The following is a 19225-nucleotide window of genomic DNA, read 5'->3' as shown; positions in this document are numbered from 1 at the left end:
GGCAGAGGAACAGGGAACCTGGTGTGGGCCTGGGCGCCCGCTTTGATGAGACCCATAGGCGAGTGCACCCCCCACGATGCAGCCTTGAGGGGTGTGAGAGCCTGCAGGGAGGACAGTGCACAACCACTAAATACGGTTTATTTCCCTCCCCCCGCTGCCTCAGCCCTACTCAGGTGGTAGGGGTGGGGGTGGCGGCGGCTCTGGGGTAGCCTCCATGGAGATGGCCACGAGGCTCTCATCCTCCAGTGGGGGCATCACGGAGACCTCCAGGTCAGTGTCCAAGAGCTGGGACTCCACATATACTGGATGCAGGTCCATGCGATCTTCCTGGACCCCAAAATTCTCCACCAACCTGCATGACAGGGGCCGGGTCAGCACAGGCTGGTGGGGCCCTGACCCCCCCTTCCCCGCCCAGAGCAGGCCAGCATGTGGAACCGTGCTCCCCCAAGGCCTCCCCTGGGACAGCACCACCCCCACAGGGTCCCCCCTTGGACAGCACCCCCACCCACAGGGCCTCCCCTGGGACAGCGCCCCCCTTGAGGGCCTTCCCTGGGACAGCCCCCCACACAGGGCCTCCCCTGGAACAGTGACCCCCCTTGATGTCCTCTCCTTTGACAGCACCACCCCCAGGCCTCCCCTGGGACGGCGCCCCCCTCAAGGACCTCCCCTGCGACAGACCTCCCCCCAGGGCCCCCCTGGAACAGCCCCCCCCCCCCCCGGGGGGTCTCCCCCGCGCCAGTGTCCCCCCCCAGTCCCCCCCCTGGGACGGCGCCCCCCCCCCCAGGGCCTCTCCAGTGCTCACCTGTTGTTCTGTAGTCTCGGGCATGTTTCACTGAGCGGATGAAGGCCAACATGAGTCCTGGAAGAGCGCTGGGCCCCGGACCTCCCCCAGCACATGCCTGGGAAGCACCATTCCTGCCCTAGGTGACATCCCACCCAGGGGGCAAAGGCCCCTCTTGCAAGACTAAGGGCCCAGGGTGGAAAGCCTGGCCTCGCTCCCACTCACTCCTGGCCCCTGGGTTCACGCACCCCTTGGCCCGCAAGACGCCAATTGCCACGATGACGAGGGCACAGAAGCAGCTGGCGCTGACGCCTGCCAGCACCACCAGGAGGGCGATGAGGGCCTCGCGGCTGAGGCCAAGGCTGCATTCACAGTAGGTTCCAGCTGCAGAGACAGGGCCACATGGCCGCGGGGCTGGTCACCTGCCTGAGGAGGGCCCCCAGGTCTGCCCCTGCCCTGGTGGCTCCCAGAAGGACACCAGTGCTCCTGCCTTGCCTGGGAAAGGGGAACCCTGGCTGGGTGCGGGGTGCACGGCAGGAGGCGGTACCTGCAGCAGGGATGAGCAGAACGGAGAAGCATGTGAGGCCCAGGGCACTGCCACGCAGGCAGGACCGAGGCCAGAGACTGGGGGCCATGTCCAGCCCTGGCCACTGCCCACCTCTGACGGAACTGTCAGAAGGTGCTGACTTCACAGTGGGACTGTGAGGTGAGGGTGGGGGGCAGGGCCTCACGGTGCCTGAAGCCAATGTTTCACTTGCCCTTGGGCACTGCGATTCTGGGAGCCATGACAGCCTGCCCTGGGAATGGGACAGGTAGGGTGGACAGGTGCTGGAGGCAGAGGCAGCAGTGGGGCTGGCCTGGCCTGAGGGGCAGTCCCTCAGGAAACGGAGTGGGCAGCACTGCAGGCCCTGTGTGGGTGCAGTGGCCTGGCAACCTTGGGGGGCTGGCAGCAGGTAGCCTCAGCCTCAGCTTCCTCCCAGCTTAAGGGTTTCGGCAGCTCAGTGTGGGGCTGGGCTCCAGCTGGCTGCAGGTCACCTTCCTCCAGGGCCAGGGCAGGACGGGACCAAGGAGGGCTCAGGGGGTGGGCTTGCACCCAGCCTCCCTCCCCACTGCTTCTGGAAGGGTCTGGCTCACACTCCTGGCAAAGCTGTGGTCAGGAGGGCTGCTGGCACCCAAGGGATTCCCCCACCAACTTGGAAAGGTCTGGGGGATACTGGCTACCGCTGTCTGAGCAGGACCCCCCAGCCATGCCTCCCGAAGCATCCCCCATACAAGGCTCTAGACTAAAGGTGTCACTGAAGTTGGAGCCCCCAGGGGCTGTTCCCTCTGCAGAACAGGCAAGCATTGCCCAAGGAAGTTGGCTGCAGGCTGGCATGGCCAGGGTTAAGCTCAGCCTCCTCCCTGAACCTGCTGTTCCAGGCTGGGAGAGAGGCCCCTGCCCTCCCAGCCTGTCCTCCTCAGGACCTGCCAAGCAAACCGCCAGGCAGTAGAAGGAAACACCTGCCCCACAGCCAACCGAGGCTGGGCCTCCTGCCAGCTCAGGACCCATAGGGCATGGGTGGGAGCACAGCCTGCCTCCAGTGGCCCTGGTCACTGGGGACCCACTCGCCTGTTGTCAGGCACCCTCCTGCTGGGATCCTCCAACCTCTGACTTGCTGAGTGACGCCGTGACCTGAGGTGTACCCTTCACCCTTGTCTTCAGGACACATCCAGAGATGGAATCCACAAGACACAGAACAAAAGGTGTGCCCGAGCCAAGCTGGCGGTGACACCCACCAGGCCAGCCCAGCAGGTTTGTATCCTGGTTAGGACACTGGCACGCCCAGCCGGGGGCCAGGTGGTAGCCATGGACAATGGGATCCAGGCCAGGCCACCGCCTGACGGGACAGTGGGCGTCAGAGAAGTGGGCTGGGCCCCTCATCACAATTCAGGAGAAAGGGCCCCTCTTTTTGTGAGACAGACTTGGAGTGAAGTGGAGCAGGTAGTAGGGACCTGGGTGAGGGGAGATACCACATGAGCAGAACCAGCCCTCCTTGGCGGGTCCGAGGCCTGACACTCAGGAGCTGAGGGTCAGGGGCCTGAGGGTCAGGGGTTGAGGGTCAGGGGCCTGAGGGTCAGGGCCTGAGGGTCAGGGGCCTGAGGGTCAGGGGCCGAGGGTCAGGGGCCTGAGGGTCAGGGGCCTGAGGGTCAGGGCCTGAGGGTCAGGGGCCGAGGGTCAGGGGCCTGAGGGACAGGGGTTGAGGGTCAGGGGCCGAGGGTCAGGAGCCTGAGGGTCAGGGGCCTGAGGGACAGGGGTTGAGGGTCAGGGCCTGAGGGTCAGGGGCCGAGAGTCAGGGGCCTGAGGGTCAGGGGTTGAGGGTCAGGGGCCGAGGGACAGGGGTTGAGGGTTAGGGTCTGAGGGTCAGGGCCTGAGGGTCAGGGGCTGAGGGTCAGGGGCCTGAGGGACAGGGGTTGAGGGTCAGGGGCCGAGGGTCAGGAGCCTGAGGGTCAGGGGTTGAGGGTCAGCGGCCTGAGGGACAGGGGCTGAGGGTCAGGGGCTGTGCATCTAGCGCCTGCCTAATGCTGGCCACTTCCTCCTTCAAGCCCCGAGGCAGAGTTCTTTAGAGCAAGGAGGGTGCAGAAATGGAGCCGGATGGCTCAAACAGGCCAGAGCTGGAGAGGTGCGGAGGGTGCTGGGCGGTGGCTGCAGGAACCCAGGACAGTGGACATGTAGGCACCAGCAAGGGCATCTGGGGACGGTGGGGGAAGTGAAACCAGGTGCAGCTCACAGCCTGGGAAGGTGCTGCAGCAGGAGGAGGACTCCAGGCACCGGTTTCAAACTGCCTTTGTCCCCTGCAAGGACGGTGTCATGGGGTGGAACGTAGCCGGCCTGGAAACAGCCCCTCTGGGACAGAGGCCCAGGCTTTAGAAGCAGAAGAGCCCAGAGCTAGACCCCAGGGCCCTCGCTCAGCCTGACGGCATCTCCCTCTCCCAGGGCAGCCTCTTGGACGGGACCTGGGCAGTCTGCACATGCTTGGCGGCACGTGCGGGGGTCACAGGGGTGAGTTATCCGCCTTCTGAGGCACACTTATGAGCCTGAGTGCTGCAGCCACCCTGCAGTGTGGAGCAGGGACAAACACCCGGTCCCCCCGGCCAGCAGGGCAGGCCCTGGAGCAGAGCCTCGCTGCTGGAGAGGAGGAACGCTGGCCAAACGCTGGCCAAGGGGTCATCCACAAGCCCAGCAGTTCCAACAGAAACCACGAAACACCCCAGCCTCGCCCCACACCCCCAGCCTCGCCCCATACCCCCAGCCTCCCAGCCTGGCACGTGGCAGTGGGCACTGGCTGAGCAGAGGGTAACGCCAGGGCTCCTTCCAAAGGCCACAGGCGCAGGGTGGAGCCGGAGGTCCAGCAGGTGGCACCAAGCCCTGGGACGTGGCTGCCTGAGCTGTGGCCCAGGTGTGATGTGAGCCTTCATGCACTACTTTCTGCCCAAGCCAGGGGTGGCCCAGAATGCTCTCAGGAGGCCGCATTCCTGCTGCAGATGTGCAGGCCTGGATGGGCCCCCCACTTGCTGCCAGGGAGCAGATCCTGCCAGGCTGAGGTGGAAAGGCCCAGGCTAGCGGGGGACCCCAGGAGCCCCACAAAGCCACCAGGACAGGAAAGGATGATCCGACTGCTTTAATCTGCACGCTGTGGGGTGGGGGTGGGGTGCCCCTCAGCGGTACCTTCTGGGACACACGCGGGTGGGGGCTGGCACAGGAGAAGGAGAGCACCTGCAGGGCGGGGCCGGGTGGCAGATGGACGGGCAGGCGGGCGGGCGCGTCAGCCGCAGTTCTTGGGCAGGCGGTAGACGCCGGCCGAGTAGACGAGCTGCTGGTCCCGCACCTTCTTCTGCAGGTAGCCCTGCAGCTCCTGCAGGTCGATCTCGGCCAGCGCGGGCCCGGTCACCACGAACATGCGCAGCATGTTGTAGATGCGCTCCAGCGAAAGGCTCTCCAGGTTGGTCAGCATGGCCTGGATGTAGGTCCAGAAGAGCTGCGCGCACCGGCCAGCCCCCGTCAGGCGCAAGCAGGCCTCCCCGAGCCCCGCCGCACGCCCCCCACCCGTGGGCCCGGCACGCGCACCAGCAGCTCCTCCTCCTTCTGGTCAGCCTGGGAGGCCATGCCCGAGTCGCTCTCGTCGTCACTGTCGATGAGCACCATGCTGTCCCTGTCCTGAGGCCGCTCCTCCTCGATGACAGAGAAGGTGCCAGGGGGCTCCTCCCGCAGCACACCCTGCTGAAGCCACACAGACATCCTCCGCCGCAGGAGCGCCACGGGCATCTTTACCGCCTTGCTCAGCTCCTCCAGGGTCCAGCTGGCTGTGCGAACAGTGACCAAGACCCTGGGCGGCCTGCAGACGGGCCGCAGAGGTCGGGGGCCCAGACCACCCTGCCTTGCCTGCTGGCTTGGCTGCCCCAGGCCACACCCTCACTGAGGAGCAGCCCCTCACCACAGCAGGGCTGTGGAGCCAGGGCAGACCAGCTGGGGGCCGGTGGACTCACCTTGGTCCTGAAAGTACAGCAGAACCACCGCCTGTACCGGGGTGACGGCCACAGACAGCGTGCGGTCGGCCAGCTCCACATCCATGGTCACCAGGCCCAGAGTGTGCTTCCAGCTGAGGGTCCGCATGGCCTAAGGAGGGCTAGGGTCAGTGTGGGCGGCTCGGCTGCAGGGGGCCCAGGCTCACGGGCTCTGCCACCTGGAACCGGGTGAGGAAGGGCTCTCGAAGCCGCCTGGCCCACCCTGCCCCCGGCAGACAGCTGAGCAGCGGGAGCACAGGACCTGGTGGGCCCCACTTGCTCAGCCACCAGAAAACAGCAATGGGGCCGGTGTCACAAGATGTGTCCCAGAAAAGCTATGTGTGCATCCTAACCCCCCGTGCTTGGAAACGCAGGTGCACTGGCAAACAGGGCGGATGAGGTCACACTGGTGCGGGTGCAGCCTAACCCAACCGATAGGCATCCTTCTGAGGATGACGGAAGATACAGGCGGCAGGAGGTGCCCCATGAGGACAGAGGCTGGCTGGAGCTACGCGGCCACAAGCCAGGAAACACCAAGGGCTGCGGCAAAAGCCAACACCAGAAGCTGGAGAGCCGCGGAGCTCTAAGAGGTTCCCGGGGGCGCGGGGCCCTGCCAATACCTTAATCTTGACTTCCAGCCTCCAGAACCAAGGCAGTCTATTTCTGTTTTTCTAAAGCCACCCAGTTTGTGACACTGTTACAGCAGCCACAAGAAACGGACACATTTTGGTACCAGGAAGGGCGCTGCTGAAACGTGGCTCAGCAATGCCCCCTAACAGGTGCTTCTGCTGAGTCTCGGGCGGAGTGAGCGCCTGCTGTGGCGGAGGGGGCAGCAGGGAGCCTGGGGCTGGTGCTCTGCTGCTGGGTGGAAAGCGGGGCTGCAGCTGCCGAGCCTGGATGCTCAGCTGAGATCTCCAGGCAGCGCGGAAGCTGTGGCCTGGCTTCTCCTTGCCACTTAGTAGCAGAAGGCAAGGGAAAAATCAGTGAGTACGGAAACATTAAGCAAAAAGGCACCAGCCCCTGGAGATTTGAAAACCGCTCCGATGATCCAGGCAGCTCTGAGACGGGGCTAAGGCTGCGGCTGGACCAGGATTTGCGAGGTGAGGTGTGATCTGTGTCCAGCCGTCTCAGCAGCAGACGGGCAGCTGGGGCTCCGGGAAAGGGCTGCGGACCCTCGTCTGAGGGCCTGGACGCTGGTGAGCTGCACGAGAGAGAAGCCAACGAGGTTTGTGAGACTTTCACCAGCAGAAACGCTGCCAGGCTGGACTGAGAGGCCGGCAGGCTGGCTCCAGATGCAGAGGCCGAGGCTGGCGGGGCGGGGCTGCCCCCGAAGGCTGAGGACGGAGCCCTGAGCCCAGGATTCGCAGGCCGCGGCATCAAATGCAATTCGGCTGCTGCATTTGGACTTGGGGTGACCCGCCACCCTTTTTCCTTCCAGTGTTCCCTGTTGGGGTGGGAATGTCTATTCTATGCTTGTCTCACCGTTGAATTTTTGAAACAGCGTCTGTTGCCTGATTTCACAGCATCCCAGCTGGAGAGGAAGGGACACACCCAAGTCTCACCTGGACCTCATTTAGATGCTGTTTACATGCTGAGATGTGGAACTTCGTGTGGATGGTATTTAGATAAGATTTCGGACTTGGACTTGAGGCTGAAATGGTGAGGACTTTTGGGGATACTGGGGTTAACTGTAACTTGCATGTGAGAGAGCACCCCCATGGGGCAGACTGTTATGTGCCTCTCCGAAAAAGACACATGAACTGCTAACTCCCTGAAGCCCTGGATGTGACCTCATTTGGAAATATGGTCATGAAAGATAAAATTAAGATGAAGTCACCCTGGAGTAGAGTGAATGTCCAAGAGGGAATACGAACAGAGAGCAGGGGAACAGCCCAGGCGACGCAGCAGAGACTGGACCGAGCCAGCCACAGCCCCAGAGCTCCTGCAGCCCCCAGAAGCTGGCAGAGGCCAGGAAGCAGCCGCCCCTAGGGCCTCCAGAGGGCTCTGCTGACCCCGACCTCTATAAGATGATACATTTCTGGTTTTTTAAGCCTCTTGGTTTGTGGCACTTTGTTCTGGGGGCACTGGTGCACTGACCCGCCTGCTCTGTGGGCCACGGGCTCCTGAGCCCTCCCAGGATCTGGCAGCTCTTAAAGGAAACGAGCCCCACTTTACGGACAGAAGACGGAAGTGGAGTCAGTGGCTGGCCTTGGTCTTGGCTCTGGCTCCAAGGCCGTGACCCCCACAAACACCACTCATCAGCCTGCACTAGGACGGAAGGAGGGCTCAGGAGCAACAAGCTCAGGTGCTGATGCCGAGGGCTGCATGCCAGCTACGTGCCCAGCGAGGCCCCTAGGCCAGGAGCTCTGCCAGTGGGACCTCTTAGCACAGCTTGGCGCCTTTCTGAGCCATCCTGTGTCCCCTGAAGTGAAGACAAAGGGCACTGGGGTGTGGCAGCCCCAGGACGTCAGGCCTGAGCAACGGGAAGTGGCTGAGCCACGCTTGGGACCCCAGGGGGACCCTGGAGGGAGGCCAGGGGGCCTTGCCCGGAAGTGGCACTGTAGAGCCTGAGGCAGCCAGAGGGTCGGTGGGAGAGGGACCAATGACTTGTATGGAACACAGCGGGGCGGGGGGCTCGGTGCCCACAGGCTCTGGAGACACAGGCTGGAGCTGGAGGTGGGGGGATGGCCAAGGCCCTCCTTTCCACCAGGGCAGGCAAGCTGCGGGGGATACCTGGACTCTTCCAAAGCCGAACTGAGGCCTGGAGGGAGGCAGCAGCATGGCCCAACCTCCGCCTCCCGTGCCGGGGGCCTCTGCCTGGCCCTCCCCTGGTCTGTCTCTGCAAGGAAACCTCCCCCTTAGTTTCTAAAGTGGACTCATCACCCTGCCCTCGCCTAGGAATAAGGCTTCCTAGCCTGTCAAACACAGCAAGGCCTCTCGCTTGGCAGGAAGGAAGAAGCAGCACATCTAGACCCAGCGCCCATCACAGCAGGCCTAGAGAAGTTGGGGACCCTCCTTTGAACTCAGCCCCACCTGCTGGCCTTGGCCCCGGCTACGGCTGGCCCATCCCCCTCCTGGGGCACCCCTGGGGCTCCTGGGGTTGGGGTCTGCAGCCAGAAACCAGCTTTGCCCCAGGACCCTCTCCTCACATGTCCCCTGCTGGGGGGCTCTGAGCACTCACTGGGCACACCAGAGGCCTCACAGGCCCCACACACAGACTGAAAGCCCTGGAACCTGGCTGCACAGGGGTCCTAACCCCTTCCCCCTGACCCAACACATCTCACCTGACCATGAGCTCAGGGAAAGAACCTCCAAGCGTGGTCCCATACCCAGGGCCCTGGACACCTGTTCTGGGACTGCTGGGATTGGCGGTGCTGCCAGGGGACATGATACCATCACTCTGGGCACTCTGGGCACACTGGCCCCAGCTGCCAGCGCCTCCAGGCCAGGGCTCGCTCCCCACCCCCCGTGTGCTTCCCTCCCACTCACTACAGCCCTGGTCCTCACGCACCACGGGAACCGCAAAGGCAGCTCTCCGGGAAATATCCAGAAATGAGGGCAGGGCTGGGGCCCCAGGGTCAGGTGCGCTTGGGAGCGCTGCCCTGGGCAGAAGGTGGTCCTGGCTCCCTGGCCCTCACCTGCAGTGACACAACGCACCCCAAGTCCTGGTTCTGAGAGCCAGAGGGCAGATGGCAGAAGAGGAGGAAACGCTCAGTGGGTGGGGCCTGCTGGAGCCATGCGGGTCCCCGTGAAGCCCCACAGGAGATGTGAGCCCAGCACAGCCCACCCGAGCGCCTGTGGGGCCGAGGGACGCTGGCTCACAGGGGCATAGGCTCGCTGTGAGGAAGGCAGAGGGAGCGTGGGCTGAGATGGGACCAACCCCAGACACTCAGGAGACAACGGGGTGGCCACAGGCACCAGGCTGCTGAGCCCCACAGCACAGGGTGGGGTGCGGAGAGCCCCTCGGTACGGCCAGCGTGGAGGTACCTTGAGCTGCTCATACTTCTTGCAGTAAGCCTCCAGGGCTGCCCTGATGTCCTCGGGGACCTCCAGCTTCTCGTCCTTGAAGGGCGGCCAGAACTCGCTGGACAGGATGACAGCGTACACCCCGAACGGTGGCTGCTCCTCCGCCGGCCGCTTCTCGTCCTCCTCCCGGATGTTGGCATTGATGCGGCGGGAGTCCGCCATGTCCTGAGGGAGGAGCCGGCGTCACGGGGGACCTGGGGGGTGGCGGGCTGGGGGGCGGCGGGCGGGGCAGGACCCACCTTCAGCATGACCTCACAGAAGTGCATCGGGGCCTCACCGAAGCGCAGCTTCAGCAGTTCCACATTGCGGATCTCCCTGGAGAGACAGACCAGCGTCTGAGCAGGGGGTCGCTGCCCCGAGCAGCACCTGCAGCAGTCACGGGTGCGCCTCCCAGGCAGAGCAGGGGGCCTGCGTGGCACCCCGGCAGCCAGCTCAGCCCCAGCCAGAAGCGGGGGTGGCACACAGCTCTGACCCAGGCCCCAGGCCCTGTCCCGACAGAGGCTCAGCAAGGGCCCGGGCACCCCTGGAGACGGCTGGCGCCTCCTGGGCCTCACCGCTCAGGGCTGAAGCTGAGCTGGTGCAGCAGGCGGTCGGCCAGCAGCGAGCGGTACTCATTGATGAACAGGTCCTTGCTGCCATAGATGCTGACCAGCAGGCTGATGATGTCCGAGGAGCGCCGCTTGGAGCTGGACTTCCCTGGCACAGCGGGGACAGGGGCGTCACCTGACTGGCACCATGGCAAGGACAGGGCCGTCCCCTCCCATCCCACCCTGCCAGAAGCACAGCCCAGCATGGCTTTTCCTGAAGGCCGTCAAGGCTGGGAGCAGCCCGGCACCTCCGAGGAGACCTGGAGTCGGGTCCTAGGGCAGCAGCTTCGATCCCCGGCCCCCCATCTCATGGGGACCTCCCCGGACCCTCAAGTAGGCTTAGGGTACAAGCCACAGGTTCTGGGGTTTTCCTCTGAGCCAGACTAAAGACGCTGAAGACTTACCATCTGTGCCAGGGCTGGGGCCAGGCAGGGGCCCCAGAGCTCTCAGAGCTCCGCAGACTGCGGCCAGGTACAGATGGGCCCTGAGCAGGAGCTGTCACCTAATGGGACTCTGAGGCCCACACCAGCAGGGGGTGCAGGGCCATCACGCTTTCCTTCACTCCTCTGCCAGGTGTCATGGCGGGGCAGGGGACACCCCACAGCTCTCAAGGGGCGGGAGGCAGGGCACCTCCCATGGCTAGAGTGACCAGCCACAGAGGAACACAGCGCACCACGGGCCTGCCCAGGCCGGCGGCAGTGGAGCACTGCCCTAACTTTGGACCCCCTCAAGCCTCTGGGGCACTGGCCACACCTGACACAGCCAAGCTGTGTGGCCAGAGAGGACCCCAGAGCGGCCGGCCTGGCTGACGCCTCCGTTCATTGGCAAAACGGACGCTGTGGGGCGAGCTGACCTGGATCAGCGTCCACGGGGTCCGGGACCCAGTCCTCAGGCTCGCCCGAGTCGTCCTCACTGTCCTGGCCCGTCTCCAGGCTGGCTGGGTCAGTCTTGGACAGCTCAACGGCCAGGTCCCCCGTCCCGTCTGAGTCCCCCGTCAGCCCGGCCACAATCTGCCGCACCGTGTCCTCCCGGGTCCTGCCGGCGGGAGCGCTGCTGTGGCCCACAGTGTGGATACCCTGCATGCCCCTCCCACTGCCCACGCCAGCCCCACCACCGCTGCCTCTACGGCCAGCGATGACGGGCTGTGTACTCAAGACAGGCCCGTCAGACTCCCTGAAGAGCGAACCCGGCGCTACATGGGAACAACAGGAGCTGCGTGTGAGGGCAAGGCCAGCCTGCGTGCCCGCAGCCCCAGCACTGAGGGACACTGAGGCAGGAGGGCTCGAGCCCAGGCCGGTGCCCGAGGCTGCAGAGAGTTGATTCTGCCACTGCACTCCGACACAGCGAGAGCCTGTCTCGAAAACAAGAAAAGCAAAAAAATAACGGGCCCAGATGCCGGGCCAGTTACAGCCACAAAGTAGCAAACAAGTCCAGGCAGGCGCCGGGGTCCCAGCGGCTCCCGCTACTCAGTCCTGGGGCCGTGGGGCCTCTGCAACCCCCGAGGAACTTCCGGGCAGCCGTGGCCAGGCCCTCATTCCAACACATTCTCCACCGAACGGCCCCAGGGAGCATCTGCCCCTTGTAGTGGAAAAGGCCGGGACAGCACGGAGCCGCTCTCCTTGCCTGGTTGGTGCCTGGGGGCCTGGTCAGCACCGAGGCAAGGCTGAGTGGATGAGCTTCTCTCTGTGCTGAAGAGGGGGAGGCCGAGGAAGGGCTGCAGTGGGCCCCTGGCAGCTTCACACAGAGGGGACGGTGACACCGTGACAAGCACAGGCGCCCAGCACAGGCAAGCGGAAAGGAAGGAGCCCGGGCCTGAGCCCGTGCACTCAGCCCAGCTGGGGGGAGACCTTGTGTCCTGAGGGCCGAGCACACCCTCCGCTGCCCCCAGGACCAGGGGAGCTCAGCAGGACACCTGGGCCCCCCGTGGCGCCTGGGCCAGCCGCGGCCCTCACCTCAGGTAGCGGCGGATGGGCTCACAGGCCACCTCCAGGATGACCATGGAAGGATCCAGGACGCGCAGCGCCTTGATGGCAGAGATGTAGAGAGTGATGATGTCACACGTGTTGACGCCTATACCAGGACAGACGCTGGTGGTCACGCCGCGCCCAGGACCACAGCCTCCCAGGGGCCACACCGGTCAGGTGGACCACAGGGCCCTGCTGCAGCCTCCTTCCACAGACCAACCTGGCCGCAGAAGCTGCTCCCCTTGCCGCCCGTCCGCCCATCCCCATCCCCCCGTCCCCCCGTCCTCGCCTCTCCCTGCTCACAGGCTCTCCCTGCTCACAGGCTCTCCCTGCTCACAGGCTCTGGAGACTGCGTCTCCAGCTCCCTGGACACGAGCTCCCTGATAGTGCCTCAGCCCTGAGGGCCGAGTGGCTGGGCGGCAGCAGCCAGCACACAGCACCTGGATGCAGCAGCCGAGTCTCCAGGGCGGCCTTGAGGGACACGAGCAGCTGCTGCCTCTGGTCTGTCCTCTCCAGGCAGTACTTGAGGTCCTCAATGGCTGGCCGGGAGTCTGGGAAGTCTACAAGAAGAGGGACATGCCTCAGGGACAGACAAGGACACATGCGCCGTGGGGGGCTCGCCAGCCCCGGGACGAAGAGACCACCCGCTAGGCCCAGACATCCCCCCAGCACTTTGGCGTGCTGATGCACTTGACCAGAATGCCACAGGGTGGACACAAGTGACAGCCAGGGCCAGTGCCCAGCAGGAGCCAAGGCTGAGGGAGCACAGGAGTGGACACTTAGGAGCACCGTCCCGCATCTGCTGCACCCGCCCTGATCCAGACATGGGGACGCCTGCAGTGGGGAGGGCACCAGCCCTGCAAGCACGACAGACAAATGCGCAGAGAACCCAGACATGGACACGGAAGGGACACAGCAAAGGCCCTGGGAGGGCGCTCCAGACAGGAGAGTGGGCGGACCTCGGATGATGCTGAAGAGCTCCTCGATGCGCAGGCTGGCGTAGATGCGGTAGAAGAACCTCTGCACGTGGCAGCGCCAGCGGCGCAGGGTGCTGCCCGCCTCGGGAGACGCGGGCCTGGAGGGGCCGTCCTGCAGGAACACCTTGCCGAGCCAGCCAACCACCCGCTCGATCCACTGTCGGGAGAACGGTAGTGTGGGCCGCAGGGAGGCGTGGTGAGCCAGGCCGACTCGGAGGCTGGGAGGAGCCCAAAGGGACCATCCTGGCCCTCCTGCGAGGCCAGTGCCCAGTGCCCACACGCGCACCAGTGTCCACACTTATCAGCGGCAACAGCAACCCTAGCATGAGATGTGACGGACACACATGACCTGTGTGCTGTGTCTGGTAGGCACACTTGCCCCCATTTAAACGAATAAACCCGCCCTTGGGACCAGACGGGTGACCGGCCACGCCCATGAACATCACAAGAGCATCTCAGTGAGCACAAACCCCTAGCGGCAATTCCGCCACAGGGGCCCAGGCGTGCACACGCCCACAGGCGGCTGTCCGGTGGCAAGACGCACAGACGGTTCACCCTCTTCAACCTACCGCCCACTCTCCCCACCAATGGGGCGACGCCCACCCGCCCTCTTTGAAAGCCCCACATCTCGGCCAATCTGCACCTCAGTAGGTGGACCCTGCAGCACTGGGGAGAGGACAGGTGTCAAGTGGGGCCAGGGTGGGAGGACTCACATGGCTGGGCCCAGCTCCCCCACGGCTCTGGGAGACCAGAGCAGAGCCCCAGACCACACCCCAATAGCACAGGTACCTGGAGGCCCGGTGCAAGGGTGTCTGACTCCCCACTGTGGTGTGGGCTGGCTGTTGGCCAGTCCATGAAGGACCAGCCATGCAAGTCCACACTCAAGAAGGGCAGCGAGCAGGAGAAGGGGTCACTCACTGGCCCCTCTGGTGGGCCTGGCCTCGCCACACCTGGCTGAAGCAGCCCCTCGGGACCCTGGCCCGGTACTGCTTGTGGCCGTGGGATTCTGTGCAGACCTGATGAGCACATCCTAGATGTGTCTTCACTGTCACCAGGGCCCAACCATGCTGTGGCTGCTTCTGAAGCCAAGTGTCAGGTTTGACAGAAACCTACTCCCTAGTTCCCAGAGGGGCCCAGCTCAAGGGGGGGTCCTCACCTTGTGGAACTCTCGCAGGAAGGAGCGCTCATACTCGCCTCGGCAACGGTCCTCCATCCTCTCCCGGGTCACCTGGTGCAGGGTGGCGGTCACAGCCTCGGCACTGACCCGCTCCAGCAGACTGAGCCTGTGTCTAGAGGAGAGCCCTGGCCATGGGCACCCACAGCACACACCGGTCCCTCTAGCCCCGGCACGGGTGCCCACGGCACACACCGGCCCCTCTAGCCCCGGCACGGGCGCCCACGGCACACACCGGCCCCTCTAGCCCCGGCACGGGCGCCCACGGCACACACCGGCCCCTCTAGCCCCGGCACGGGTGCCCACGGCACACACCGGCCCCTCTAGCCCAGAACAGCCCCATGCCAGGACGGACCTGCCTACAGCATGCATGTAGCACACATACACCCCACAATCCTCAGCTGGGGGTGGTGGTTGTGCCAAAGGCTTCAAGGAGCCTGGGAGCACTCCCGGGCCTGCTGCCCCTGCCCAGCTGGCCTTCCCCATGTGATAAGTGGCAGCAGGTGTGGCTGTCGGGGCCCAAGTCTTATCTCCCAGGATCAGCTCTGAAACAACCACCAATTACATTGCTACCCTGGCCGCAGAAGTACAGCTGCCACGGCATACAGTGTGCCCGCACAGAGATCTGAGCAAAGGCAGTGACTTTCAGTGCGGCCTCTGGTCTAAAGAAGCAAAAGGACTCAAAAGAGGGATGAGAAAAGTTTGCTGGGATGAGCCCAACAGAAGCTCTTCACACTCTTCCTCACGCCTGCCAGCAACAGGACACTCCTTAGTCCACTAAGAACGCTCCCTTATCTGCACCGCTACGCCTCTGTTCGATGTGACAAAGTCACCCCAAATGGCCACCAAGGGTGTGACGATTGCTACAGGGCTACAACAGGACCTGTCTCTAACAAAACCCTCTCCAGAGAACCAGAAAGGGGACTGCTTGCCCTCACAGCGACCTGATCTGCCTCGAGAGAAGCAGCAGGAAGCTTCTGTTCACAATGACAGGGCAAGGAATGTCCACAGAGTAAGAATCATTCCTCCTCAGGTTCGACAAAAGCACAGTGGAAGAGTCCAGAAAGTTTGGAATTGCTAAGAAATTTGCTGCTGCCAACACAAGCCACATGGGCCCTTAGCATGACCCCGTGGAACTGGATGTGAGTGACAGAAGAGACGCCTGTATCCAGGACACACTGCACAGGAGTCCCTGGGACTCTCCCTGTGTCATGTTCCTGGCTATCAGGGCGGCTCACCAGCTTCCTGCAGAGGCCCGCTGGACCCAGGGTAGCAGCGGGGAACCGGAAGGAGCACGGCATGGCCAGCGGGACAGAGTACTCACAAGACCTGGCTGAGCTGGTGGAACTGCTCCAGAGCCTGGCGACACCAACACTGCTGCTTGTCACTGCCGCACCCTGCACACAGCGGGCTCTGCAGGAGTCGGTAGTAGCGGCGGCGGGCATACCGGCTGTCCAGCTCCCCCTCGAGTTCCGGGTCTGTGCCCCCTTCTCCCTTCCTCTTACTCTGCATATAGACTCTCAAGAAGCGCCCATACAGGCGCTGGATCATTTCTTGGAAGGTTCTGGGGGTGCTAAAGAACAAGACTCCGCGCAACATAGTGTGGACTTTTTCTCGCAGCCCCTGAGCACCAGTGCCCATCAGCAAGCCCAAGCGAGTCCATTTCTCCAGCAGCTCTAGGCTCCGGAGGTAGGGATCCAGGCGGCTCTCCAGCAGGCCAAAAGCGTCAAGGAGCAGCAGAAGGCACTGGGGCTCATCCGCAGAGTTCTCGCGCTGGGAGATGGCATTCCAGAACTCAGGGGAGATGTTGGCCTGCAGATCGTTCTGCAGCACCTCTACGAACCACTCCTCCAGGGCCGAGTGCAGGCCGTGGCCCCTCAGAACCTCCACCGCCGCCCGGAGCTCCTCTTCCTTTGGCGGGACTGCACCGCTGGTCCGTGAAGACACCTGGAGTGCAGAAAACCATGAGCAGAGGGGAACACAACGTCGAGGTGGGGAGAGGAGGGAAGCTTAGAAGCTGAGGGGAGGCTGCAAACTCCGCTGCCCCTTGTCCATGGTGCATGGATGTTGGGCCGAAGCTAGGGAAGGACTGCCAGCGGAGCCGAACGAAAGGGAACGGTGGAAGAAGGTGGCAGGACAGGGCACAGGCACGTGAGGGACAGAGCCGTTTGAACTCGAGGGTGGCCGCCCCAAAGCGCGTAGGGTCCCGGGAACTCCGCACGGGGCTGCCGCTCTCTTCCCAGGCCTCACCAGCCCCAGCGCAGCCGGCGGCACCAGGCCGGTGCTCACGGTATTCCAGGCCAGTAACAACTCCGGTCCAGGCCGAGGGTCGCTGCCCCCCTCCATCGCCGCAGCCGCCGCCGCCGCCATCTGCACCGCCCCTGCTCCTCGATCGGCACGGGGCGGCGCGCGGCGATGACGCACCTCTGGGGGCGGCGCGCGGCGATGACGCACACAAGGCGCGCGGCGATGACGCGCTACTTTGGCGCGTGGTCGGGGAGCGGTGCGCAGGCGCGGGGAGCGCTGCGGCCGCGGCGGTTGGGGTGGCGGGGCCCCGGGCGGCGTTGACCATGACCCAGCAGGGCGCGGCGCTGCAGAACTACAACAACGAGCTGGTCAAGTGTGAGCGCCGCAGCCGGGGCGGGGACGTCGGGAGGGGCGCGGGGAGGTCGGGAGGGCGCGGGCCCGGGTTCCCGGCTCGCAGCGGGGTGCCCCCGGGCCCCGCCTCGCTGCGGGCATCGCGCGGCGTGAGCCCTCCGTGCCGGGGGCGGGGTGTCCGTGGCCCGAGCCCTCGCAGGCCCCGCGCCGGGCGCTCTGGGGCGGTGCCCGACTCTGGCTTCCTCGGGCGGAAGGAGGCCGGCCCTCCGCCGCCGCGCTCCTCCCTGGGCTCACGGCGGCGCCCCGGCCCGGCCCCGCAGGCATTGAGGAGCTGTGCCAGAAGCGGGAGGAGCTGTGCCGGCAGATCCAGCAGGAGGAGGACGAGAAGCAGCGGCTGCAGAATGAGGTGAGGCAGCTCACGGAGAAGCTGGCCCGCGTCAACGAGAACCTGGCACGCAAGATTGCCTCTCGCAACGAGTTCGACCGGACCATCGCGGAGACCGAGGCCGCCTACCTCAAGGTGGAGCTCGGGAGGCCAGGCGGAGCATCAGGGGGTAGCCACGCAGGGCTGTGGACCGTCTGTGCCCTGCTGGCATCTCGGGCTGGGGCAGCGTGACCAGGCGCATCGAGGCACCCAGGCTGCTGCGGGGGTGACCGTGGGGCTGCCTGTGGGGGCCTGGGGCATCCTGGGTCCTGGTCTTTATCTGGTTCTCGCTAATCGTGTGGTTCTTTCTGCTCAGAGTGTGAGGAGCTAGGTCTTGGGCAGAGCACCCAGCATGGGCCAGTGCTAGCTTAGTCTGGCTTTGTCGGGGGGAGGAAGTGCTTTGGGTCAGCTTCAGGAGGGAAGAGGGCCTGTCAACCCGTCTGCCAGTCCCGTTGGGCTTCTCCCTTCCCCCAGCACAGGACCCGTTGGCTACAGCTCCCGTGGCCAGGTCCTCGCACCTGAGTGTGAGGACAGCCGGGCCTTGGGGCCTTCCCAGCAGGTGCACAGTGACAAGCCTCTTTTTCAATTCTCTGGCCCCAGATCCTGGAGAGCTCCCAGACTTTGCTCAGTGTCCTCAAGAGGGAAGCTGGGAACCTGACCAAGGCTACAGCCTCAGACCAGAAAAGTAGCGGTGGCAGGGACAGCTGACCCGACACAGGCGGGCCCACCTCCGTGCGCCCCCAGCTCAGCCGGGCAAGTCTGTTCTCGGCGAATCTTTGTTCTTCGTGGCAGCAGCTGCTCTCTCTCAACCTCCACTGGCATCGGTGACAAGCCCAGGACACAGCCCACCTGGGGGTGGGTCCTGGCTTTGTGCTTACACAGGTTCCGGGGATGGTGGGCTCCAAGTCAGCGCTGCAAGGGGCCTGTCTTTGAGGCACCCACTCTCCTGGGCTGCCAGGGAGGCCCTGGTTGGAGTCCGAGCACCATGGGGGTCCCCCCACCTTGTCCCTCCTCAGCCAGGGTGGATGCAGGGGTTCTCCTTCACCCCAGAACCCAAACTTCAGGGCTCACCCCTGTGGCCTGTGACTGTCAATAAAGATTATCTTTGTAAAGATCCGTGCCAGCCTGCTGCTTGCCTGTGTTAACAGCGTGGGGTTGCCAGCCACCCGCAGAGCCAGAGCCTGAGGTTCCCCTTTGGGAGAGGAGGCAGGAGAGTGTGGAGTGGCCTCTCTGTGAGTGCCCTACTAGCCTCAGGGACACCGCTGAGGGTGCCCACCCTGCCCAGGCCAGCCCCACCCTTAGCCCTCCCCAGCAGGGCCGCCGATTCTCTTCCCCTGACTGGCCCATGGCCGCCCCCCCCAGGAGCTCTGCTTGCTCGTCCTGTTCTCTGCCACACCTTGGCATCCAGCATAGGACCCAGCCCAGAGAGAGAGCTGGGGATGCCAAGCATTTTCACCACCTGCCTCGGGCCCAGGTCCCTCTCAGCAACGACTGGGGGGCTTCACACCCCCTGCCTGTTCCTCAGCTGCAAGTTCTGCTTGGCCTGAGGACACCGCTGCTGCCGGGGGCCTGCTCTCTTCTCCCTGGCCACACCAAGCACCGCCCACTTCCATCCTTCCATGTGCCCCCTGTCCTGTCCCTGCAGCAACCAAGCAGTGCCCAAGGACTGGGCCAATTTGGGAAGCATGTGTTGATCCAGAGGGTCCAGAGAAGAGCTGGGCACACCCTCACAGGGAAATACACTAAACTCCTCCTTCAGCCAGAATCCGGCCAAACAGCGTCTCTCTGATCCGGGGTTTGATTCTCCAGGGAGGAAACAGCGCTTGGGTTGTAAACAGCCCAGCTCTGGCCCCTTGTGGGTCGGGGGCACACCAAGTGCAACAGGAGACACCAACTCCTGTGCTGCCCCGTGCTGACCTGCCCTTGGTCCCATCCCAGGCTCTGGGCCCCTCAGAGAAGCACTTCAGGCCCAAAAGCTCAGCGCTCTCCCCTCCCACGTGAGGTCTAGGCCCCGACAGCAGGCCTGGCATCCCACCTCCGCAAAGTCGGGGGCAACAGGTTAACAGGCCATGGCAGTCGGGGGTCAGAGCCTGGGCCGCTGGGGCATCAAGGCATGGGGGCACCAGACTGTGGTCACCTCCCACACACCCTG

At 64.4% G+C, this 19225-nt stretch overlaps 3 protein-coding genes across 3 annotated transcripts; 1 reads left to right on the top strand and 2 right to left on the bottom strand.

Moving 5' to 3' along the window:
• Nucleotides 1-122: 122 nt before the first annotated feature.
• Nucleotides 123-1812, bottom strand: TMEM210 (transmembrane protein 210). Its single transcript, XM_032261855.1, has 4 exons — nucleotides 1329-1812; nucleotides 1030-1165; nucleotides 803-832; nucleotides 123-352 (listed from the first exon to the last, which is right to left on the bottom strand). Exons 1-4 carry the CDS (start codon nucleotides 1414-1416, stop codon nucleotides 166-168), a joined length of 441 nt encoding a protein of 146 aa, XP_032117746.1. The 5' UTR covers nucleotides 1417-1812; the 3' UTR covers nucleotides 123-165.
• Nucleotides 1813-4425: 2613 nt separating this feature from the next.
• On the bottom strand, nucleotides 4426-16502 carry ANAPC2 (anaphase promoting complex subunit 2). The gene is made up of 13 exons (XM_032261780.1): nucleotides 16302-16502; nucleotides 15376-15998; nucleotides 14034-14166; nucleotides 12860-13034; nucleotides 12341-12460; nucleotides 11889-12006; nucleotides 10790-10971; nucleotides 9904-10045; nucleotides 9589-9664; nucleotides 9311-9514; nucleotides 5306-5435; nucleotides 4887-5122; nucleotides 4426-4797 (listed from the first exon to the last, which is right to left on the bottom strand). Exons 1-13 carry the CDS (start codon nucleotides 16419-16421, stop codon nucleotides 4585-4587), a joined length of 2472 nt encoding a protein of 823 aa, XP_032117671.1. The 5' UTR covers nucleotides 16422-16502; the 3' UTR covers nucleotides 4426-4584.
• On the top strand, nucleotides 16503-18092 carry SSNA1 (SS nuclear autoantigen 1). Its single transcript, XM_032261857.1, has 3 exons — nucleotides 16503-16673; nucleotides 16970-17169; nucleotides 17674-18092. Exons 1-3 carry the CDS (start codon nucleotides 16622-16624, stop codon nucleotides 17779-17781), a joined length of 360 nt encoding a protein of 119 aa, XP_032117748.1. The 5' UTR covers nucleotides 16503-16621; the 3' UTR covers nucleotides 17782-18092.
• Nucleotides 18093-19225: the final 1133 nt, after the last annotated feature.

Source organism: Sapajus apella, unplaced genomic scaffold, assembly GCF_009761245.1.
Source record: "Sapajus apella isolate SASKATOON/1434 unplaced genomic scaffold, GSC_monkey_1.0 scaffold126, whole genome shotgun sequence".
Lineage (NCBI taxonomy): Eukaryota > Metazoa > Chordata > Mammalia > Primates > Cebidae > Sapajus > Sapajus apella.
Note: the sequence above shows the minus strand (reverse complement) of the source record. Positions and strands in the feature narration are given on the sequence as shown.

Excerpts from the sequence above, each read along its gene's own strand:
- SSNA1 (XM_032261857.1), top strand. The coding sequence starts at position 16,622 with ATGACCCAGCAGGGCGCGGCGCTGCAGAACTACAACAACGAGCTGGTC. Across the intron at positions 16,674-16,969 it reads CAACAACGAGCTGGTCAAGT|GCATTGAGGAGCTGTGCCAG; the intron begins GTGAGCGCCGCA and ends CCGGCCCCGCAG. Across the intron at positions 17,170-17,673 it reads CCGAGGCCGCCTACCTCAAG|ATCCTGGAGAGCTCCCAGAC; the intron begins GTGGAGCTCGGG and ends CTCTGGCCCCAG.
- ANAPC2 (XM_032261780.1), bottom strand. The coding sequence starts at position 16,421 with ATGGCGGCGGCGGCGGCTGCGGCGATGGAGGGGGGCAGCGACCCTCGG. Across the intron at positions 9,665-9,903 it reads CTCAGCTTCAGCCCTGAGCG|GGAGATCCGCAATGTGGAAC; the intron begins GTGAGGCCCAGG and ends CTGTCTCTCCAG. Across the intron at positions 9,515-9,588 it reads TCTGTGAGGTCATGCTGAAG|GACATGGCGGACTCCCGCCG; the intron begins GTGGGTCCTGCC and ends CTCCTCCCTCAG.
- TMEM210 (XM_032261855.1), bottom strand. The coding sequence starts at position 1,416 with ATGGCCCCCAGTCTCTGGCCTCGGTCCTGCCTGCGTGGCAGTGCCCTG. Across the intron at positions 833-1,029 it reads GGCGTCTTGCGGGCCAAGGG|TGAAACATGCCCGAGACTAC; the intron begins GTGCGTGAACCC and ends TCATCCGCTCAG. Across the intron at positions 353-802 it reads CCGAGACTACAGAACAACAG|GTTGGTGGAGAATTTTGGGG; the intron begins GTGAGCACTGGA and ends CCTGTCATGCAG.